The sequence below is a fragment of the Pelophylax lessonae genome, assembly GCF_965119305.1.
Source record: "Pelophylax lessonae genome assembly, chromosome: 5".
NCBI lineage: Eukaryota > Metazoa > Chordata > Amphibia > Anura > Ranidae > Pelophylax > Pelophylax lessonae.
Window position 1 is genome coordinate 541481911 of NC_138772.1, and position 24470 is coordinate 541506380.

General features: G+C 44.5%; 1 protein-coding gene across 7 annotated transcripts in view; it reads right to left on the reverse strand.

Moving 5' to 3' along the window:
• Window positions 1-24470, reverse strand: part of PTK2 (protein tyrosine kinase 2) — a gene marked incomplete at its 3' end in the record, with an annotated part of 628214 nt that overhangs the window by 293401 nt on the left and 310343 nt on the right. For all 7 annotated transcript variants that reach the window (XM_082257401.1, XM_082257399.1, XM_082257400.1 and 4 more), the window contains 4 exons: window positions 22391-22445; window positions 11285-11425; window positions 4618-4695; window positions 2969-3076 (listed from right to left, as the gene is read on the reverse strand). In XM_082257401.1, coding sequence (XP_082113527.1) covers window positions 2969-3076; window positions 4618-4695; window positions 11285-11425; window positions 22391-22445 — 382 coding nt within the window. The remainder of the gene's footprint in view (window positions 1-2968; window positions 3077-4617; window positions 4696-11284; window positions 11426-22390; window positions 22446-24470) is intronic.

The following is a 24470-nucleotide window of genomic DNA, read 5'->3' on the forward strand; positions in this document are numbered from 1 at the left end:
TAAACACTAATAAAAAAAGAAAACTAGGCCAACCCAGGAAAACCCTTTCTTCTACCAGCATACCGCAGTTTTGCAGCAAAGCAAGATCATAGGACAGGGGGGTGGTACCTGCGTCCTTTTGAGTACAAAAAATCCTATTTTTTTTCTAGTCCTTTGAGAGATGTTTAAAACCTGGGATGCCCTAAAGCAGTCCAACTGAGGGGTGGACAATAAAGCGAAACAATATCAGGCCCAAAGAAAAAGTAGAAGAAAAAAAAAACTGAATTGAGAATCAGGGGCTACTTGTAGCTCATAGAGCCACATGACGGACCCTGCACCTGAAACTGGCATCAGAGAATTCCAAATTTCAACCTGGAAGAACTTGACTTGTGAAGAGATGACCAGGGGTCAACATTTCAGATCCAAAAAAAAAAATGTTTTAATTCTGAAAAGCCAAAGAAGCACTTACAGGTCCAATAAAGCGCACCCTGAATGGAAAAGATGGAACCCGATCCTTAAGAACGTAAACTTGAACAATGACCTACCTGAGCCACTTAGAAATAGTGGAAGCATGGTGGAGACATATGCACACTTACAGGGTCCATCCAGGAAAACAAAAAGGGATCAGTCTTTCTGAAAAAAACAGAGGCTGGGAGAGAGAGAGAGAGAGACTTGCACAGCCTGAACCACATCCAAGTAATTGAGGGAAGTTTTCTTATGGTGAACTGAGGCCAGACAGAGGGACAGACAATGTCCTGGTTAAGGTGAAAGGTAGAAATTACTTAAAGAAGGAAGACCTTGGTCAAAAAATTGATTTTTATTTTTGTGTTTTTATGTAATTCTAAACCTGTGGTACGCAAAAAAAAACGAACACTAAGTGAACCTTAAAAAGTGCATGTGAACACACACAAAAAGTGCACAGGGTCTTATTAGTCCCCTTCCGAAGACTTAAGAACCCTTCCCTGATTCCCTGGAACATGGCACCCTGGTCCAAACAGCCAATAGGCCTGGTAGACCGATCTCCTTGCAGCCATCCGAAGCCTACCACCGAGCTCTCCCAAAAGAGACCCTTAAGGCAGGGGAGGAAGGAATCTAAGGGTCACACATCCTCCTCCTAGACATCAGGGTAGGTCCAAAGACACCTACCATCCTTGTAAGGTGAAAAAATAAACATTTAAAGTGCAGTAACAAACACGTGAAGAAAAATAAAAAAAAGAAGTGCCAAAGTACACTATACAATGGCTACACCACCTTGTACTGATGCAAAAATTATTCTTTTTCAGGAAAAAGACAACCAGTTCAGACATTTGTCTCGCAGTGGCGATGGCTACAAGGAAAACAACTTTGTGGGTGAGAGCAGAAAAAGAAATGTCTTTAGTAAGTTCAAACAGCAGTTTTTGAGGTGTAGGGGGGAACCAGATTCAGATCCCAAAGACACAATAAGAAAAAATTGGGGGAAACTACATGCGAGACCCCCTGTACAAAAGTGTTAATCAAAGATAGAGATTCCAACAATTTACGAATAGAATAGACTAGAAATCTAACCCTTGATGGGGACGAGAGCCAAACAGTGGTCCAGATCTAGCTGCAGGAAGGGGAGGACTTGTCTCATAGAGAAACTCCTAGGCTGGGATTCACACAAAATAAAGATTACCTACCAAATCCAATGATAAACTTTGCAGAAAGTAAACATCCTAGCTTTGAACATCATAGAAATCCCAGACTTGGAAGATGCCCTGGTCTTTCAGAACTTGGGCTTCGACATTCATGCGGTTAAAGCCAGCGACTGAAAGGTAGGATGCCAAATCTGACTTTGAAATAACTTATTTCAGCTTTTATTGATGCGATTTGAAATCAGTCTTAATTTGGAAGTAATGGCAGAGGACTGCAACTCCTTGGAAACAAGCACCTAATGAGGAAACCAGCACTCACAAGCCCAGGCTGAGGATGGCTGCATAGAATTGCTGCAAATTGGGAGACCAGCTCTAGCAGCAGTGCAGAGAGCAGTCAGGATTGAAGAAAAAGATTTAGCAAAATTCTTAAAGAGGAAGTAAACTCTTCCTCCCCCCCCCCCCCCTGCAAAGTAAATGCATAATGTGCTAGTATGCATCACATATTAGCACATTATGCGACACTTACCTGCAATGAAACCCGCGTTGTCCCTGCTGCCGGTAGCATCCATCTTCACCTGTCCTCCTTCCGGGTCTGCAGACACCGGCTGTATTACCGGCCGGAGCGCGTGACATCACTCGCGCGCATGCGCGTGGGAGCCGCCAGTCATGGCACAGGGCTCTGAAGAAACGGCACGAGTGGCCATTTCTTCAGAGCGCATGCGCCAATGACGTCATCAGCTGCATGCAATGTAAATATTTCTTAAACGGTGCAAATTTAGAAGATATTTACAGCACCTATAAGTAAACCTTATTTTAGTCTTACCTTTAGGTAAAAGTCATCAAAGTGGGTTTACAACCACTTTAAAAGAGGAGGAAAAAAAAAAAAAAGTGCTAGGTTAGTCTTTTACATAAAAGAGCTAAAAAAAAAAAACCACATATATCCTCCATTGACAATAGAGAAAATGATCAGGCATGATGGTAGTAGGAGAGGTTTTCCTGGGCTGGCCTACAGTTTGTTTGCCAGTGTCCAACCTACCTATAGACGGCAGTATAACCTTAAGGTTTTGTGTCCTTCAAAGGATGAAAAAGGAAAATAATTTTTATCTATTTTCTGCATATAGGAGACCAGCAAAGATAGCCCTGTATTTCTCACATGATAGGTGTACTTTAAAGTTTATGTAAACCTTAACAATGTACTTCTCTTCAATGCTTTATATGTTTTGGTCTGATAAATTGTATGTAAGGGTAGAGGATTTATTTTTTTACCTTAATGCCTTCTCTGCATTAATATGTGCAAAACAAGGAGATATTTTTGTATGTTACAGATCTCCATCATTAAGCATGCCTGTTGCAGTTATCACACACTCTCTCGTTACCTCTGGTGCTCCGGCAATGTTCAGTTGTAAGATCCCTTTCCTGTCTTTATCTTCACTACTGGAATACTGGATGGTCTGCACCTGAGTGAAGTCCGCAAGGTGGGTTGGCTAGAGGAAACAAAGGGACATCATGTAAAAAAAAAAGTTTGCAGATCTGAAGTCAAAACTTTTTAAAAAACATTTTGGATAGAGAACAGGAGAGATAAATCCGTTTATGTTTTTTTTGCCATTGGGGGATTTTCCTTCACTTCCTGTTCTGCAGACTTTACAGGAAGTGAGAGGATGTCTTTTCAATGTGAGGAATATTCCCTCTGACAGCTGCCAAATGTTTTAGGTGTTCCCATGGGATTAGTTCCAAAATATAAAGTGGTTGTAAAGGCTGAAGGGTTTTTACCTTCATGCATTATATGCATATAGGCAAAAAACCTGTGTGCCGCAGCTCATCTGAGCCCCCTCCCGATCCAGTGATGTGCATGAGAGTCTTGGCTTTCCCGGGTCTGTATCTCCTCATTGGCTGAGCCAGTGAACCGATGGAGAGAGTGGAGCAGGGCCGAGCCCCGGCTCTGTGTGTGAATTATTGATGTATAGAGCAAGGCTCGGGAGAGAGCATGCAAGAGTGCCCCCTGCCAAATGTTTCAGGTGTTCCTATGGGATTAGTTCCATTCCATTACTGTGCCAGTGGCATCTTAAAGTGATAAAAAAAAAAAAAAAAAACAAATCTTTTAATAATAAACATGTTATATTTACCTGCTTTGCCGCTTGAGATGGGGGTACTCTTGCATGCTCTCTCACGAGCCCTGCTCTATACATCAATACGACACACACAGAGCCGGGCTCGGCCCTGCTCCGCTCTCTCTTCATTGGTTCACTGGCTCAGCCAATGAGAAGAGACAGACCCGGGACAGCCAAGGCTCTCATGCACATCGCTGGATCGAGAGGGGGCTCAGATGAGCTGCTGCACACAGGTTTTTTACCTTTATGCATATAATGCATGAAGTTAAAAACCCTTCAGCCTCTACAACCACTTAATATTTTGGATTCACCCCTCATTTTTCTGTGACACTGGTGATTAGAAGAGCAGAATTAGAGACACTCCTCCTCCCCAGGAACAGGTAGTTAGGAACAAAGCATCAAATAGGGTCACTTGGCTGGAGAATTTCAATAAAGCTGTAAGTATGATGTGCATGCATTTCCCCCATTTTTTTTTTCTTCTCCAGCTTCCACCTACAGCATAATAGATTATCTCACTTTCCTCAGGTGTCTTTGTTTAAAGCAGGGGTATTCAAACTATGGCCCTCCAGTTCAGGAACTACAATCCCCATCATGCCTAGTCATGTCTGAATGTCAGAGTTTTACAATGCCTCATGGGATGTGTAGTTCCGCAACAGTTTGAGGGCCGTAGGATCCCTGGTTTAAAGGAAAAAAGAAACACACACGCAGTACGTTTATGGTAAAAAGTACACACAACTGACATTTGACTTGTCTATTTCACCTGGTAACAATACTGCATTGTATTTCTACTTCGGTTATCTGCAATGTGAAAGTTGTCCTTTTCCTTGACCCTATGTATACACCCCTTTGCAAAAAAAATCCAATGAAACTTTTGTGAAAGAAAATACAAACAACCCGCCATCAATCCACAAACTTACATTAGATCCTTTGTCGGTAAGGTAACTGATCCCCTCTTCAGGGCCAATTGCCAACTCCACGGAAATAATCCAACTGGACTGTAATAGGATAATTTAACGGTGACCGGAAGAGGAAAGAAAAATAAAACAAAGGGTGATAAGTAAGACGGACACACGTGACACCATACATTCCTGAAAGAAACAAGCAGGCGAGTATTATAAAACATTATGAGGGACATTAGGGACTTTCTTGATGTGCAACAGAATTAACAGGAGAAGTGGGACAGATTAGGAGATTTTGTTTTACAGCTTGATTTATAAATTCTTTTTAGTGCTGCCTTAAAGTAGCACTGCCAGTAGAGATGCACTGAAGTTTTGGTGGACGAAACATATTGGCTGAAAATGGTGTTTTCGCCATTTTGCCGATAGAGAAAAAGGTGCCGATAATGGCGAAGAAAACGCACGCGATTTTGACGCCATTTTACCACAATTTCACTTTGCTTATAGTGTTTTTCAAAGGTCATGGGAGTAATGTGTTCTTACTAGTGATTGACTGATATCGTTTTTTTTAATACCAATATTTTGGTCATCGGATATCGATTATTTTTACAAAAATGTGAGGGGTGTACTTACTTTTGTGAGATACTGTATTCGCACTCATGTACAACAGGCTATAGATATTAGCAGGAATTCGCTAAGATTCCAAAAGTCATTTCAAGGGTTAAAACGGTTGAGAAAAGCTGCATTACAGTGATACATACATACATTATAAATTCTCATCTGCTTGTAATATCTGGGTTAATTGTTGCTAAAAACAGGAACAGTTGGGTTACTGTAAATGACTCATTTTCTGCCATTTAGAAAACATAGGCTGAAATTAGGAGATGCCATTACATAAGTGTGCAAAATGCTAGGAAAACCATTTTTATTTCTGAACAGAGAAGTCTTGTGGTTTGAGCTGCATCCAGAAATGTGGAGGGGAAGTTAATCTTAATCATAAAATCACATAATAAAACAGTTAACAGGCAAGAGGGAATCCTAAAGATGACTCACCTGTCAATCTGCACAGTCTAGGCAGGATTCTACCCGTATGTCTCTTTATTTTACCTATACAAACACTTCGCTTTTTTTTTTTTTTCTTTCAGGAATTGTGAGAGAATATATCATTGCATTGGGGCAGTTTTCCTTAGAATCTACATATTCTTCAATAGTACTACTGAGTCACTGGAATTTTATTTTAGTTTATATTTTAAGAACTCTGAGAAAGAATAAAACAATTGCAATTGTGTGTCCTTCCCTCCCCCCAGCGCCAACAGTTTGCACAGCGCTTTGCAACATGAGGGCAGACAGTACAGTTGCAACACAGTTCAATATGGGCGGAATCACAGCATGGAGTAAGGTTAGTAATACAGTAATCCCCCACTCCATCGCGGTTCAGTTTTTGCGGTCCCGGTATATTGCGTTTTTTTTGTAATGTTATTTTACTATATAAATCATTAAAAATGAAATATTTTTGTGTTTTCCATAGCTCTTGCTCTGTCTCTCAGTATCTTTTATGTGTTTAACCACTTAAGCCCCGGCAGATTTTACCCCCATTCCGACCAGGGGGTATTTTGCGATTCGGCACTGCGTGACTTTAACGGACAATTGCGCGGTCGTGCGACGCTGTACCTAAACGAATTTGGCGTCCTTTTTTTCCCACAAACAGAGCTTTCTTTTGGTGGTATTTGATCACCTGTGCGATTTTTTGATCACGCGCTATAAACAAAAAAAGAGCGTCAATTTTGCAAAAATAGCAATATTTTTCACATTTTTTTATATGAAATTCCCCAAAAAAAAATGTAAAAATCAAAATTTTTTTACTTTTTCGGCCAATTTGTTTTATGCTACCTATGTTTGGTAAAAAAAAAATCGCAAAAAGCGTATTTTGATTGGTTTGCGCAAAAGTTATCGCGTTTACTAACAAAGGGAAAGATTTCTGTCATTTTTGTTTTTTTTTTTAACGTGTAATGGCGGCGATCTGCGATTTTTTTGCGGTACTGCGACATTGCGGCGGACAGATCGGACCCTTGACTGACATTTTTGACACTTTTGGGGTTACCAGTGACATTTCTACAGTAATCAGTGCTATATATATGCACTGTTACTGTAAAAATACACTGGTAGTGAAGGGGTTAACTTTATTTGGGAGGGAGGGGCTGTGTGTATCCCTAGGGGCGTGCTTTCTACTGTGATTGGCTGGGGCTTGAGCTGTATGGACACTGATCAACGGATCTACATACTAGATCCGAGTGATCAGTATCCTAACAGCAAGGAGAGTGACAGGCAGCTTGTTTACACAAGCTGCCTGACATTCTCCCTCTCCCCCGCCGATCGCCGAGTGACCGGCGGACATCGGGTCCGCCGGTCACACGCGCGGGGGGGTCCGTGACCACACGGGAGCGCGCGCTCGCTCCCTAGACCCTCACAAGCTAGTGACGTAGCCCTACGTCACTTTGCCTGTGAGGGGCTGACTGCCGACGTAGATCGGCGTTAGGCAGTCGGCAAGTGGTTAAATGAGTTTCTATTGTTTTACAAGTGTGTTTAAAGACTTTAAAATGCTTTTACACGTACAGGGACAGTAAAAAAATCATGCCTACAATGCATTTTAATAGGGTTTTTCTATTTTGCAGATTTTCACTTTTCGCGGCTGGGTCCGGAACGTAATCCCCGCAATGGAGGGGGGTTTACGGTAATCCATTTTAGATAATTCTATAGAATTGGCGCAAAGTTTTTTTGTGCTGTCTCTGACCCAATGGGGTCGATTTACCTAAAATATTGAGTGCACACATACTAGAGTGCAACTGGAAACAGATCTATGTAGAGATGCACCAGGTTCTGCACTCTCTACTTTTAGCAAATAACCCCCCATGTTTCTCTTAGGCCCCTTTCACACAGTCCGCTCCATCGGAGGACTCCGTTTTTCTCAGCGGGGGATCGATCCGCCGATCCCCCGCAGAGCAGGCGGATGACAGCGCTGTCTTGGCGCTGTGTGCGGAGACAGAGCTGTCAGGTCCCCGCTGTTCTCTATGGGGGAATCGGATGAGAACTGACCGCCTGTCCGTTCTCATCCGCTGGACGGATGGAAAATAGGACCAGATGGGACAGCCCCCATGGGTGTGTATATGCTAATGCCTTTTGTCTTTTGACTAAGTCTATATGCCTAGCTACTCCTGTGGAGCGGAAGTCAATACCCAACAGTGATGACTTAGAGGCGGCGGCGACTGTCGGAGGACGTAAGAGAAATCGGGTTTCCATCCGTCCAGATTTGACGGATTGGATCGGATGTCAGCGGACATGTCTCCGCTGACATACGATGCCCCATAGAGATGCATGGGGTGACCGTTAAGATCTGCCAAAAAAAACGGACAGGCAGATCTGAACGGTCCCTGCCTGTGTGAAAGGGGCCTTATGCCTCGTACACACACAACGATTATTGGCCTTGAATTTTCGGCCAACGTCCGATCGGCCGATTTTCGGCTTGTTAGTATGATGCTTTCGACAACCGACTCAGACTTTTCGGCCGAATAAAATCTGGTGTGCAGGCTATAAAATTTGTTGGCCGTCAACACAACGGCCGATTTTCGGTCAGTCAGTACAGATTTCGGCAGACAAAAATCTGATGAGCAAGACTGGGCATGCTCAGAGAAGAAAAAATACACGGAAAGTCAACCATCACATGACATCACTTCTGAAGTAGATTCTTGTTGGCTGAGAAAATTCATGTGCAGTCTAGGCACATTCCAACCAACACAACACCACTCTGGACAAAAGGAGGCCGATCGGTCGGCCGATAATCGTTGCGTGTGTACGAGGCATTATTCTGTGCCACAGAAAGTGAGAGAAAAATTTCCAATGAAGACTGCAGCAAAAACAAAACACACAACCCATTCCCTCCTACTCAAAAAATAAAAGTTTTGGTTAGAAAGTTGGCCTTTAACCACTTCCGGACCGGAAGGATTTGCCCCCTTAAAGTACAGGCCATTTCTTGCGATTTGGCACTGTGTGACTTTAACGAAAAATTGCATGGACGTGCGACACTGTACCCTAATAAAATTGATTTCCTTTTTTTCCCCACAAACAGAGCTTTCTTTTGGTGGTATCCTATTAGCTATGCGATTTTTATTTTTTTGCGCTATGAACAAAAAAAAGAGCGACATTTCTGAAAAAAAAAAAAAATATATATATTTTTCACTTTCTGCTATATAACAATCCCCAAAAAAATGTTTCATCCTTTTAGGTAATTAATATATAAAATTGCTACGCTAATATTAAAAGCATAAATCGATACAATAAAATCTTATATGAAAAGCAGCTGACACAAGATATGAATACAATATCTCCAAATCACAGTAAGAAGAAGAAGGTGTCACGCTAATCTCAATAGTAGCAAGATCAATCTTGACAGTACAAAAAACTTCTCAAGAGAAAATAGTGTCCAAATCAATCCAATAAAAGTGCAGGGAAAGAGGGGTCCACCACCAAATGAAGGGACTAGACACTCTTACCAGCAGTAGAGACCCGAAAGGGTCACACAGCGCCCAGAGTAAACGTAAGTGGACAGACGATGGGTGAAAGAAATCCAATCCCCTCTTTCAGCCTCCTATTGCTGCAGTCTGGAAGCTCCTTCAATAACCTTGTCACTCTCAGAAGACAAAGGCAAGAGTGCCCCTCATAGTGCAGCAATTCACTTCAACTTTTATTAGAATAAAAAAATACAGCTTACATGAAAAGATCCAAGCAACAGCGTTCTGTGTAACATACAGGTGATCTATGGTTGGTTTCCCACCAACAAGATGGCTGCTGTGTCCCTCGTTTGCGCATGCGCCAGCCATTGCCGACGCGTTTCGTCATACGACTCGTCAGAGGTATGACGAAACGAGCCGGGATTGGCTGACGGCTGGCAAATGCGCAGACGAGGCACGCGGCGGCCATCCTGTTGGTGGGAAACTACACAGAACGCTGTTGCTTGGATCTTTTCATGTAAGCTGCATTTTTTTATTCTAATAAAAGTTGAAGTGAATTACTGCACTATGAGGGGCACTCTTGCCTTTGTCTTCCGAGAGTGACAAGGTTATTGAAGGAGCTTCCAGACTGCAGCAATAGGAGGCTAAAAGAGGGGATTGGATTTCACCCATCGTCCGTCCACTTACGTTTACACTGGGCGCTGTGTGACCCTTTCGGGTCTCTACTGCTGGTAAGAGTGTCTAGTGACTTCATTTGGTGGTGGACCCCTCTTTCCCTGCACTTTTATTGGATTGATTTGGACATCCTTTTAGGTCAATCTGTATTCGGCTACATATTTGTGGTTAAAAAAAAAAAAAAATCGCAATAAGCGTATTTTGATTGATTTGTGCAAAAGTTATTGCGTCTACAATATAGGGGAAAGCTTTGTCATTTTTATTTCTTTACTAGTAATGGCGGCGATCTGCGATTTTTAGTGGGACTGCAACATTGCGGCAGACAGATCAGACCCCTGACATTTTTGACACTTTTGGGGGGGACTAGTGACATTACTACAGTAATCAGTGCTAAAAATATGCAATTTTACTGTAATAATGACATTGGCAGAATAGGGGTTAACCTAGGGGTGATCAAAAGGTTAAGTGCGAGCCTAGGGAAGTGTTTTCTAACTGTATGGGGGATGGGCTTGTGAAATGACCACAGAGACCTGTGATCCTATATAGAAGGATCACAGGCGCTCTGTGTTAATTTCAGCGAGAAGAACGACGGTCGGCTGTGTTTACAACAGCTGACCGTCCTCCTTTCTCAGCGGGGAGCGATAGCGGGAGCCCGGCGGCAATCGTGGCCACCCGGCGGCAATCGTAGCCGCCGGCCCCGTGCATTGGCATCCCCGCTACCTAGTGGGGGCAGGAGCATGCTACCGCCGCGCGCTAGCCCCAAGAACCACGTGCGCGATCAACAGAGGGCTACGTGCAGGAGAGGCTGCCTGCCGCAGTAAATGTGCGGCGGGCAGTCTTAATGTGGTTAAAGTATATCTAATGGCAAAACTTTTTTTTTTGTAGTTTTGGATAGAATGGAGAGGGATTAGAACCCTTGTCAGTTTTCATTGCTGCCTGTGCCCCCTTTGGGAAGATTCACCCTATTTGTCCTGTTATCATTGAGAGTGAAAGTAAAAAAAGTCCAAAATTTTGTGTTGTCCCTAGTAAGGTAATAGAGAATCTTCCAATTGGGACAGTAGTTCTGGTGACCTGGGGGTCCCAAAGGAATTCCCCTAAATTGCAGGGATTTCCGCTCACTTCCTGTTTGGCTATGGGACAGGAAGTAAAGGTAAATCTCCGCAATGGGACACAGATGGCGAAGAAAATCTGACAGGGGTCCCTTCTGTGCTCTATCCAAAATAAAATAAGTTTAGCTTATAGTTCTACTTTAACCTGCAGACCACAATCAGATGATCCCAGCTCTGCCTCTATCCTGTTGTTTGGGCGGCCAGTACAGACACTCCCGCTACCATTCCAAACTGTAATTTTAGCTAGTGTGTAGGCAACTATGCAAATTAAACAACAAGAAGAAATACAGGCATTAAGTTAAATTAAATTTTGAGTTTTATCATTTAAAATTTGCATGGTTTAAAAGATTAGACATCCGCCTGGAGCTTTACGTAAGTCAGGTTCTGTCATGTACTTACTCCCAGAGCACACTTAAAGCATTCCTTATCAAATCTGTAAACCGGCGAGAGGATTTCAAAGAACTTCAGGATGCTTTCTTCCCGGTTCAGGTTAGCAAACTGGCGGAAGGTCTGCTGAATCAGCTTTCGAAGCGTTTTTGCCTGCAACAGACAAATCATACAATATGAAATCCATAACAGTGTGTATGAAATAAAGCTACTTCCTCAGCTAGCAGTTCAGGAATGTATAGAAAAGTGCTAGGCAAGTCACAATGATATTAAACCTTAAAAATGAAGGAGCCGGGTGGAAAATTGTTGGCTGAACAGTGGCTGCATCCTACAAGAAGTAGCCACTAGCTGGGTGTTCTGACAGCTGAAGGTGCTGGCTGTCAGAGTGCAATTAGCCGGAAGAAGAGATCTGACCATCAATTCGGTTTAAAGTGGATGAGGACATCGAGTAAATTATCTTAATCAGCCTGCAGGGCTGAACAAGAGAAATCTTAAAGTGTGTTAACTAAAGGGTTGCAGTGTGCATGTTATCCTGTTACATACATTGTCACTGGCTGTTCACTCTTCTGTCATATTGTCACAGAATTTCCAAGGCAAACTCGAATCTACTTTACCCAAAAATTTAAGGATTGAGACCTTTAAAATATTTAAAGGTGCCCATAGATATCATGTGTCTGTGCATACATGATCAGATAGAAGATGTGAATATTTGTCGTTTTTGCTCCTGATAGACTTATCCTTCTAAGGGCTCTTTCACACGGGCGTTCCGTATGTCTGTTTTTCATCCCATCCGTTTGCGGATGAAAAACGGACATAAAGCTCCTTTCACGCGGCCGCTCCGTGTGAAAGGTCCGCTGCGGGACTTTTTTTTTTTTTTTTTCCACGGAGCGGATGACATTTCTGTCATCCGCTCCGTGTGCCCGCATATCATCCCATCCGTTTGCGGATGATATGCGGACATAATGTAAGTATATGGCACTGCGGATGTCAGCGGATGACACCGCTGACATACGATTTTCCTTCCTTTCCGTTTTTTACACGGAAGGAAAAATGGGGTTCTGTTCCATTCGTAAAAACGGAACAGAACTGAAAGGAGGAAAATCGGGTGTCAGCGGATGGTATTCCGCTGACACCCGCAGTGCCATTAACTTACATTATGTCCGCAAATCATCCGCAAACGGATGGGATGATTTGCGGACACACGGAGCGGCCGTGTGAAAGGAGCCTAATATATCTCTATGTAAATATGGATGTCATCGGATGATCATCCTCTGACATCCGTTTTTTGTCAGTTCGGTTCAGTTTTTTTGAACGGAGGAGAACCCTATTTTTTCTTCCTTTCAAAAAACGGAACTGAAGCAAAAACGGATGTCAGTGGTGTCATCCACAGACATCCGTATTTACATAGACATGCATTATGTCAGTTTTTCATCCGCAAACGGATGGGATGAAAAAATGGACATACGGACCGGATGACACAAGTGTCATCCGTGTCCGTTACAAAAAAAAAAAAAAAAAAAAAAGGACCTGATCGGGCAAAAAAAAAGGAACGCCCGTGTGAAAGAGCCCTAAGAGTAGGAGGCCTGGGGTCATGTGTAGGAGTCACACACAAGACCATCACTTAATTTGGGCAGCAAGTTTCTTTTCTTCAGGCTTTAGCTCATTTACACCCCTAGTACAAGACCAAAATATGTGCAAACCTGATCTTCTTACCTATATGGTGTTACATAGTTGGTGAGGTTGAAAAAAAGACATCAGTCCATCCAGTTCATCGCATAATGTGTGTGTGTGTGTAAGGGGGGGGGGTGGGTGTGTGCGTGCTTACTGTTAACCGTACATTGTACAGCTCTGTATGTTGTGGTCTTTAAGGTGCCCATCTAATAGCTTTTTGAAACGGTCGATGCTCCCTGCTGATAGAAGAGAATTCAACATCCTTACCACTCTGACAGTAAAGAACCCCTTACGTATTTAAGGTTAAACCGCTTTTCTTCTAGTTTTAGTGAGTGGCTCCGTGTCTTATTGTATTCCCTCTGAAAAGTTTATTCCCTATGCTATGGTCACCAGTACAGTATTTGTACATTGATATCATATCCCCCCTCAAGCGTCTCTTCTCCAGAGAGAATAAAGGCCGTACACACGTACCGATTGTTGGCCGTAAAGATTCGGCCGACGACCGATTGTAGGCTTGTTAGTATGATGCTTCCGACAGCGCACTTTCGGCCGAAAAGAATCTGATGTGCATGCTTTAAAATTTTTGTAGGCCAACACGAGTACGGCCGATTGTTCACCAGTCAGTACAGAATTCGGCCGACAGACAGCAGATTTGCAAGACTGGGCATGCTCAGAAAAGACAAAACACACGGAAAGTTAACCATCACATGACATCACTTCTGCAGTCGGCTGCTGTTGGCCGACAAAATTCATGTGCAGTCTTTTGCAATTTTCAACAGACACGACAGCCCTGGACAAAAGACGGCCGATCGTTCGGCCAACGATCGGTACGTGTGTACGGGGCTTAAGTTCAATGCTTGTAGTCTTTCCTAATAGCCGATGCCCTCCATTCCCCCAATTATCTTTGTTGCCCTTCTCTGGACTTTCTCCAGTTCCAGCACATCCATTCTGAGGACCGGTGCCCAGAACTGGACGCCATATTCAAGATGTGGCCGGACCAGAGACTTGTAAAGTGGGAGAAAAATCGCTTCATCTCTGGAGTGAATTCCCTTCCCCTCCACTTCCTGAAGGAAGGACACCATATTAACCCCACCCCCCCCCCCCCGAACGGCCTGCCTCCTTACCTCTTCCTTCCTCCTGTCCCAGCTGCGGAGTGCTGGATGGCTGGGCCACTGTGCTGCTCCTCCAGCCGTATGTCTCCTCCCACTTCCTGACCAGTAAGTCACTTTTCCTTTTGGCCAATCGGGAAAGGGGGTCTCACAACCCTCTTCCTGATTGGCCGGGAGGAGAATCAAAGTGACAATAGCAAATATTTATTCACTATTGCCATACAACTGGGTGGGCTCAGAGCGCAGTGCTCTGCGCCCCGAGCCCACCCTTTTTTTAAGCCTATTATTAGAGCCTCTGGCTCTAATCACCTGCTTGAAAAAAAAAATCCCCTATTGGAATCCATGCATCCGGCGCCCTGCTTGTAGTATAGAGGGCCAGATGCATGGATGGGGGGGCGGCGCCCCTGTGCCCCTAATGGACGGGCCGCCACTGCATGCCAGTATTCTGTTGGCTTTGCTTGCAGCGGCTTGAAATTGCATGCCACTGCCAAGCCTGTTGTCCCAGGTCCTTTTCCATCTTAGATTCACCCAGAGGTTCCCCCCCCCAAACGAGTAACTTGCTTTCATATTTCTGACACCCAAGTGCATTACCTTACATTTTTCAACATTAAACCTCATCTGCCATGTAGTTGCCCACCCCATTATTTTGTTCAGGTCTGCTTGTAAGGTTACCACATCCTGTATAGATGATATTTGCCTGCTTAGCTTTGTATCATCCGCAAAAACCGAGATTGTGCTGGATACCGCATCCTTTAGGTCATTTATGATTGGTCCCAGGACAGATCCTAGGTTAGACATACTATTCCAAAATGGTGGTCATTAATATAGAGCTAATCCCTTTACCCCCCACTCTGGCAGCTATAAAAGTCTCTACTTTTCTGAGAAGGCTTTCCCTCAAGATTTGTGCCAATTAAGCATACAGAACATTTGCGACATTGGAGGAGAAGAGCTGACTCACAAATCCATTACAATTCATCCCAAAAGAGTTTACTGGAGTTGAGGTCAAAATGCTGTTAAGGCTTCTTTCACACAGGGGTACTACAGTGTACACCCATGTGAGGGCCGTGTTTACCAGCTCGGGGATGCACAGGTGTGCCGTGCATCACCATGCAGGTAGACCTATTCATGTCAATTGGGGCCCAGCCGCTGCTCCCAATTTTACAGTTGTGTGGATGCGGCTGCACTGCCCTGAACAAACACGGTCTGCATTCGGGGACACACGCCCGAACCCACAAGGATATCAAATTGGGAGCAACAGTTATGTCCTCACAGTCAGTGCATGTCCTCACAAGGATGTACGCCCAAACGAGTTACAAAGGCAATGCTTTTTTTTAACCTTAATGCATTACCTGCATGAAAGAGGTAGTAAAGTTATTTTTTTAAGCTGTACTTACAGGTAAGCCTATAATAAGCCTTACTTGTAGGTACAGTGAATATCTCCTAAAGGAGATATTCACACTGCATGCAGCCAGTGACATTACCAGCGCTCTGATGGTCCGGCATGAGTGGGCGTGACGTCATCGCGGCCCCAGATAGGCTGCTGCTGGAGGGCTTCGTTCCAAAGAAAATATTTCATAATGTGCTAGTATGCGATGCATACAAACACATTATACAATTGCCTTGCAGGATTTTTTTTTTTTTATGCTGCGGTGCGCTACTGCTTTAAGGTAAAACATGTTCCAGTATTGGTATCACTCCCTCTACCTTCCTGTATAATTACCGGAGACTTCTCTCAATACAGCGCTGTGCCAATCTGCAGCGGCACTGGTCTCAGTTCCTCTCCTTACAGGCCACAGAGGCAGCAGTGGGAGCCACTGGTTCCTGCCGCTGTCAATCAAATCCTGTAAGGAGGGAGTGAGAGGCAGGGCTGTGTGTGTCTATGAACACACGCAGCCCGGCTCGGGAGTAAGGCTGCAGGTGTTCCACCATAGCAAACAGCTTGCTAAGGTGGCACACACAGAAGAGGAGGAGCCAAGAGCGTCAGTGAGGAACCTGAAGAGGAAGTTCATGGTGGCTTTGTGCAATTATAAGTGTAGGCAAGTAGAACATGTTTATTATTGTAGGGGAAAAAAATTAGCCTTTACAACCGCTTGTGTGAACGAAGCCTTTCTCCTCACTAACCTTTTCAAAACATGTATTTCTGAATCTGGCTTTCTGCACCTAAACTCAATCTGGAGGGTGTCCACTTATTTCTGGTTATGTAGTGTAATAGTACTTCCTCCAGTTTCTTCACAAAAGAAGGTTAACTTTACCATATACTTTTACATCTGACCAGATATATATATATATATATATTATACCCCGTATATAAATATTATGAACACATTTTAATGTGTAAGGCTCGGTTCACACTTATGCGATGCGGGAAGGCTGCAAATTCGCAGCCTGTTCCCGCATCGCAAATGCACCCTTGGCAGTTCACACTGCCATATGCGATACGCTGGGGGTGTCAATGTAATGTTAACGACACCCCCAGTTTGATCGCATATCGCAGTACGATCTGACAGTTCGCACAGGATCGGATCGCACAAGTGTGAACCACTGTGTGATCCGATCCTGATGCGGCTCAAAAAAGGGTCATTTGTGACTTTACTGCGGGTGCAGAGCGAATTTAGCCATACAAAGTGTATGGCTGAATTCGCACCGCACACCCGATCGCATGTAATGAAGGAGATGTGCGCTCCGATATTATATGCGATCGCCGCAGCCGCACATATGTGAACCGGCTCTTATAGTCATTGTTTGCTCACTATATATACATGCTGTGTTGCCTACTTTGTTGCACTGCAAGGCAATTGAGCTTTTCTGTTCATCTCTCTGAAAGCAGATCTGTCCATCTGCTCAAGCTGATTAAAAAAATGTTTGGTGGCTTTTCTTTTAATCCCAGTGGTAGCTTTGCAGAGATGCTGCGAGAAGCCACTGGAGGGAGAATGCACAGAACTGAAATAAAATACAATCATTAAATAAGTGAAAGCCACAGACCATAAAACCCAAATGTTATCCTTGCTGAAAGCAGAAAATAGCTTTCCAGTTGATCACAGGCGGTCCATGAGTAGCCACTTCCACACATTCCATCTGTGTTCTGACATGTCAATCTGATAGAAAGCAGGATGGGAAGAAACTTGCCTTTCTGGCTCTATCCAGCTCTATACCAGGCACTGAGGGTCACTATATGCTTTAGAAAAGGGTCAATAGGCTTTTCTTAATTCTAAATTACTGACTGAAATTGTTTAAAGCCAAACTCCAGGAAAACGGTTATATACACACAAATTAGATAAATATAAGTGCCGGTTCACATTCTTGCGGCTGCGGCGATCGCATGTAATATCGGAGCGCACTGCTCCTTCATTACATGCGATCGGCTGTGCGGTGCGAATTCAGCCATACACTTTGTATGGCTAAATTCGCACTGCACCCGCACAAAAGTCACACATGACCCTTTTTTCCAGCCGCATCAGGATCAGATCGCACAGTGGTTCACACTTGTGCGATCCGATCCTGTGCGAACTGTAAAGATCGCACTGCGATATGCGATCAAACTGGGGGTGTCGTTAACATTTCATTGACAGCCCCAGCGTATCGCATATGGCAGTGTGAACTGCCAGGGGTGCGTTTGCGATGCGGGAACAGGCTGCGAATTCGCAGCCTTCCCGCATCGCATAAGTGTGACCCGGCACTAAGTGTTTTTTTGTGTTTTATTTTTACCTGCCAAAGGATTTATATTGTTGTACAGCACAGCCCTGTCTCGCAGGACAGGTGGCCTGATTTTTGTCTGCTGCAAACTTCATTTTTTTAAATTTATTAATTTTTTTAAGTCAACAGCTACAAATACCGTAGCCGCTTATTTTTAAAAATCCTGTACTTACCTGTGCCCAGGTTCCAGTGCCGTCTACCTGCAGTCGGATTGTCTTACAAACAGATTCCCCCATCCACACAAGTGAGGTGGATAGAGGAATCCTCCCTACTTTGCCATTGTATTCTGACAATGGGACTTCTCCAATGTCAGAATACACTGATCAGCTGCTGCAGCCAAATGGCTGCAAGCTGCTGATAGACAAAGGTTTTCCAAAAGTCCCTTGTGATGGAAGAGGATCATTCGAACAATTTCAGTCAAGCAGGAACAGTCATAGATGGATCAAATTCGAGTCAGTCCCTGCTGAACCAGCCGAATTTCAATCCATCTATGGCCAGCTTTAGCCGGTGACTGGGCAATAAAGGAGAAGGAGCAGATTGATTGGCTTTTCTCTGTCACTACTCTCTTCTATCAAGAGGTTTGTTAGTACATGAAAACCAAGGAGACACTCAGTCAAAGCACTTCTATAAAGGAACTGCAAGAGGCTCATATCAAGTTGAATTCAGGTACTTCAGCAATACATTTAAAGCAATTGTTAAAGTACAAAAAAATAAAACCAACATGTCTATACTTACCTGCTTCTGTGCAACAGAACTGCACAGAGCGGCCGCAAACCTCCGCTTTTAGGGTTACCCCCCCCCCCCCGGTGCTCCTGGCCTCTCCTCTCTGTCCAGTGCCTCCATGGGAAGCCACTTCCCATGGGAGCACTCGTGCGTGCTCACTCCCGAGCCCCGCTGTCTGCGTCAATAGATGCCCTGCCGCCCACACCCTCATCGTTGGCTTTGATTGACAGCCCTGGGAGCCAATGGCTTTCGATGCCCCAGCAAAGCCAGTAAGACCCGGAAGTGAGGTGGGCCAAAACTATTCTATTTACAAATTACTAACAAGCCGCAAAAGAGTGTTAAAGGTTCGTTCACACAAGGTGTATTGAGCTGCATTGATCAACGAAGGCTCAACGCAATGGCACATAGAACACATTTGTGTCCTGTTCACACCTCGTGTGTCGGTGTGTGTTGTGTAAACAAATAAGCAAAGCTCATGCTCCCTGATGTCTACAGAGCTCTAGCACAGCTAGGGGCATGTTGGACCTTTGCAGAGAGACCCCTGCTTCCACACATAGAGCAAGGATCCTTTTCTGTAGCACGCAGGCAGGGGGCATCGTTTTCTACTCAGGCTGCAACTGCTTTCTAAAATAAACAAGCTATGATTTTGAGCAGCATTTGTTGTGATGCATTTGGAATAAATTTAGCAGACTTACAGTGAAAATTGGGTTTTAGTGTTGAACTTCAGGCAAACAGGTGAATGAAAAGTCAGAGTACACACACCGATCAGCTATACCATTAAGACCACCCACCTAATATTGAGTGGGTGGCTTTTGCGGCCAAAACGGTCCTGACCCACGAGGCATGGGCTACACCTCAGAAGATATGCTGTGATATCTGGTACCAAGCCGTCAGTAGCAGATCCTTAAAGTCCTGTAAGGTGCGAGGTGGGCCTTCAATGGAACGGACTTGACTTTCCAGCATATCCCAAAAATGCTCAATAGGATTGAGTTCTGGAGAATTTGGGGTCAACACCACAAAGACACCACCTTCCATTTCTCCATGGTTCAGTTCTGATACTCACATGCCCATTGTAGGTGCTTTTGGCTATGGACAAGTGCCAGCATGGACATCCTGAGTGGTGTGTGGCTACAAACCCCCATACACAACAAACTGTGAGGTACTGTGTGTTCTGACACCTTTCTACAGGACCAGCCTTTTCTCTTCATGTGCTCCTCAATCTATTGAACTACATAGACCAGCCTCTGCTCCTCATGTGTATCAATGAGCCTTGGCCACCCATGACCCTGTCCTTGGTTTTCCATCCATGGACCACTTTTGGTCAGTCCTAACCACTGCAGATCAGGAACATCCCACAAGAGCTGCAGTATTGGATTTGCTCTACCCAGTAAAATTTTGTCCTTGTCAAAGTTGCTCAAATCCTTACACTTGCCCATTTTTTTTTTCTACTTTCAACTCATCAATTTCAAAGGATGTCTAAAGGCAGAAGGTTTTATTTTTATCTTAATGCATTCTATGCATTAAGATAAAAAGCCTTCTGTGTGTAGCAGCCTCCACAGCAACCCCTCATACTTACCTGAACCCCATCTCTATCCAGCGATGTCCGTGAGTCCCTCAGCCATCCATGACTCTCCCTCCCCCGATTGGCTGGAACAGAGCAGCAAAGCCATTGGCTCCCGAAGCTGTCAAAGTCAGTTAGCCAATCAGGAGAGAGAGGAGGTGGGGCCAAACAGCAACTCTGTGTCTGAATGGACACACGGCGCTGCAGTTTGGCTCGGGTGCCCCCATAGCAAGCTGCGTGCTGTGGGGGCACTCCACAGGAGGGAGGGGCTAGGAGAAGCACATGAGGGAGGGGCTAGAAGCACAGAGGGAAACGTGGAGAGGAGGATCCAGGCTGCCCTGTGCAAAATCACTTCTCAGGGCAGGTAAGTATACAATGTTTGTTTAAACGAGACTTTACAAATCACTTTAAAGGACAACATGTTCACTTGCTGTCTAATATATCCTTCCGACTTTCAGATGCCATTGTAGTGATATAATCAATGTTATTCACTTTAACGGTCAGCGGTCATAATGTTATGGCTGTTCGGTGAATATGTGAACAATTTATCTGCCAAATGATTTTGAACTGTGTTCAGCAGATCATGTAGGTCACTTACCTCTGTCACACTGCATAGCTGTAATGCGGACACCATTACTGTACTGCTGACTGGACTGTAGCAGTGCTACAGGTCAAAATGTCAAAAGTAGCCGAAACAAATACATCTAATGGTAGTGTAAATCAAAGAAGGCCTTTTCAGACTTGTAATCAGCCAGACAAAAGGCTTTCAAAACACTGAGGCAGATCCACACCATGACTAACAGCTCACACTCTTCACTAAAAGACACAAAGTAATCTGATGAAAGCCGACTGCCAATTTGTTAAGGAAGGAACGGCCGGTTTCAAGAATCTTTTCTTGTCCCATAGAAGAGCAATTAAAAACAGCCAGTGGGGGGTCTTTGGGTCTGATCTGCCTGGAAATTGTTCTGTGCATATTTATTACAAAATTAAAGAAACCTGGAATACCCATATGACTTCCCCTAACTAGGCACTTAAAAAATGCATTTGCAAGCATTTATATTTACGGATCTGAACCCAGCTGTCTCGTTTTCAATGGAGACATTCACACAGGAGAGTACGCATGCATTGAGTTCAGATCCGTAACACAAAATCCAAAAAGTCTGCATCGGAGGACCTTAAAATACATGCATGCAAAATGCAGGTATAGGGGGGGGACAGGACAGCTTCATGCAAGTATTTACTGACCATTACACAGGAACTTTTGTGCTAAAAAAAAAAAAATATGCATAGTAAGATCAGTAAAATTTTTACGCTCATGTGAACGTAGCCTTACGATTTGAAAAATCAATATTCATCTCAGCTGTTAATGTTCCCTTAAACTGATTGTAAAGTCTTATGTATTTTTTTTTTTACATTAAATATGTTCTACTTTACTCCTCTGTGAAGTTGGTTTTGCACAGAGCAGCCCTGATCCTCTTCTCGGGTCCCTCGTTGCTGTTCCTGGCCCCTCCCATCAAGTGCCCCCACAGCACCCAGCTTGCTGTGGGGCACCCAAGCTGAGCTGCAGCTCTGTGTGCCCATTCAGACATGAAGCTGCCGTTTGGTCCCGACCCCTTTCTCCTGATTGGCTAACTGACTTTGATTGACAGCTGCGGGAGCCAATGGCACCGCTGCTGTGCTGCAGCCAATCAGGAGGGAGAGTCCTGGATGGCTGAGGGACTCGTGGACATCACTGGGGAGAGAAGGGGTTCAGGTGAGTATTAGGGGGTGCTGCTACACACAGAAGGCTTTTTATCTTAATGCATAGAATGCATTAAGATAAAAAGACTTCTGACTTCACAACTCCTTTAAAGGAGACGTAAAGGGAAAGCTAATTTGGATGTACCATCTCCTATGGATCCCAGGAGTGCAGTTCATTCTGTACTCCTGTGACCCGTTTTCAGCAGAGAGCGGCCTGAAGTCTGCTCTCCGCTGACGTTACAGATGTCGATACAGGCACCACATCTTCGCAACCACAGAGTCGGAATCGGCCAGGTGCCTGGACCGACACCCGGCGCAGCCTCTCAGCCAGTTGCTGAGAGCCTGAGCCGGCCGCTCCCCGCCCCTCCACAGCCCAGGGCTCCAATGAGTGAGGAGGGGGCAGAGCAGAGAGCAGCTAACTGACAGTCAGCAGCTCTTTGTTCGGGGAGCAGTCAGACCTGAGCGATCGGCAGTGTTCAATCGCTCAGTTCTCAGTGCAGGGGCGCCGGGGGACAGATGCAGCATTGGACCGATGCTGCATCAACCTAGGTAAGTATGAATGGGGGTGAAAAAAAAACAAACACCCCATACTTCTCTTTTAACTAAGAGATAGAAATTTACCTTTACAGAGTCCAGCAAACTCTTCGGGAAGAACCTCTTCAGACCCACATCCTTCCTAAAAGACAAAAGCCAGAAATCATCTATAAAAAGAAGAATACAATAGTATGGGATTGACTGTTGGAACCATATGGATATTTTAACTTGACGATATACCCATTAGGGATTGATCGATAATCGGAGGCGGATAATCATTTTTCTTTAAGTATCGGTATCGGCCATAGGCTTGCCGATATGACCGATATTTCTTCAAGTGGTTGTACCGGAGTGATGCCTGCAGCTAGAGGCATCACCCTGGTACTGTTGCTCAACGGTCGGTTTTCTTGCAATGACAACCGATGTGGCTGAGCAGCAGCTCAATTATCATTATAAGGAGCGGAAGGGGATGTCCCCCCTCCCGCCGCCTTCCCCAGCTCGCCCGAGTCTCCTGTCCTACCGGGAGACCCAAGCCACCAGCTGGCACGTCCGCCGGCTGGCTGAAGACCCAAACAAAGCCGCATTCGGCCCAGATCGGGTCTCTGATGTAAAAACCCAGAAGCGTCATGACATCACTTCCAGGTACTGGAGCCTTAAAGGCACCAGATTTATAAAAAAAAAAAAAAATGACTGCATTCAAAACAGCCAATCTCTGCGTTTTGAATGCTTTTTAGGTGCAGTTGAGGAGTCTGGGGTCTTTTAGAACCCAGATTCCTCCATAAAGAGTACCTGTCACTGCCTATTATTGTCACAAGTGATGTTTACAATCCTTGTGACAGCAATAAAAGTGATCGAAAAACAAAAAATGTTTAAAAGGACAGTGTAAAAGTAAAAACTAAATGTGCAGAATATCGGCACCTAATATCGGCTATTGGCCTGAAGGGCGGTCGGAAAATCGATATTGGTATCGGCCCTGAAAAAACGATATTGGTCGATCCTTAATACCCATACAGGTTATGATGGAAAGGGACTAAAGAAATCAAAACCCCCTCCAACAGAATTAGTGGGTAGCACAGTAACCTGTCTTACAACAGAAAATTCTTATCTCATTCCATCACATATTCCAAAAATAGGATGATTCCCTATACCAGGTACGTGGGTGGAGCCATGCAAAAAATGGATTTTTGTAAAATCTTACCGTAAAATCCTTTTCTCTTAGCTCATTGACAGACGTAGTCCTCGGTGATACAGCACCTTCGGGTTATGTTGCCTCCACAGGAGCAGGACTAGACAGGAAATTAAAATGCTCTGGCCACACCCTAGGGGCAGTCCCAGAGGGTATATCCTCTCTCTCTCTGCCTCAGCAAATCAGTTATGTCAAAAAGCAGTCTTTAGAGATTTTAACCCAACCCAACTCCAAAACAGAGGGGCGGGGACTACGTCTGTCAATGAGCTAAGAGAAAAGGATTTTACGGTAAGATTTTACAAAAATCCATTTTTCTCTATCGCTCATTGACAGACGTAGTCCTCGGTGATACAGCACCTTCAGGACGTCCCAGAGCAGTATCACAAATGAGGGGTGGGAAAATGGAAATCAAATCCCAATCTAGAAGGCCCAACCGGTGCCAACTAGAAGTTTACAATGCTCATCCTTAATGAGGAGACTCAACAAAAAAGACATTTTTCAAACAGAAAAAAACTCTTGAGGTAGACCACCGGTCTCCTCAAATTGCGGCCTGCAAAACCTTGCGGCCAAATGAGGCATCCGCCGATGCCGTCACATCAATTTTATAGAATTTTGTAAAGGTATGTACCGACGACCAGGTGGCCGCCTTACATACCTGGACCACTGACGCCTGATGGCAAAAGGCCCAGGAAGTACTGAGCGCTCGAGTGGAGTGCGCCCTAACAGGGAACGGAGGACTCTGACCCTTAATAGAATAAGCCTGTACCACCGTCTGTCTAATCCATTTGGCAATGGTCGCGGCAGATGCAGGCAAACCCTTTCTGGGGCCATCCGTGATCACAAAAAGTGAATCCGTCTTACGGAATGATTCCGTAGCTTTCAGGTATACTCTGATTGCCCGAACCACATCCAAGGAATGCAACGCATGTTCCCGATGATGCTTGGGCTGAGGACACAAGGAAGGTAGTACAATATCTTCAT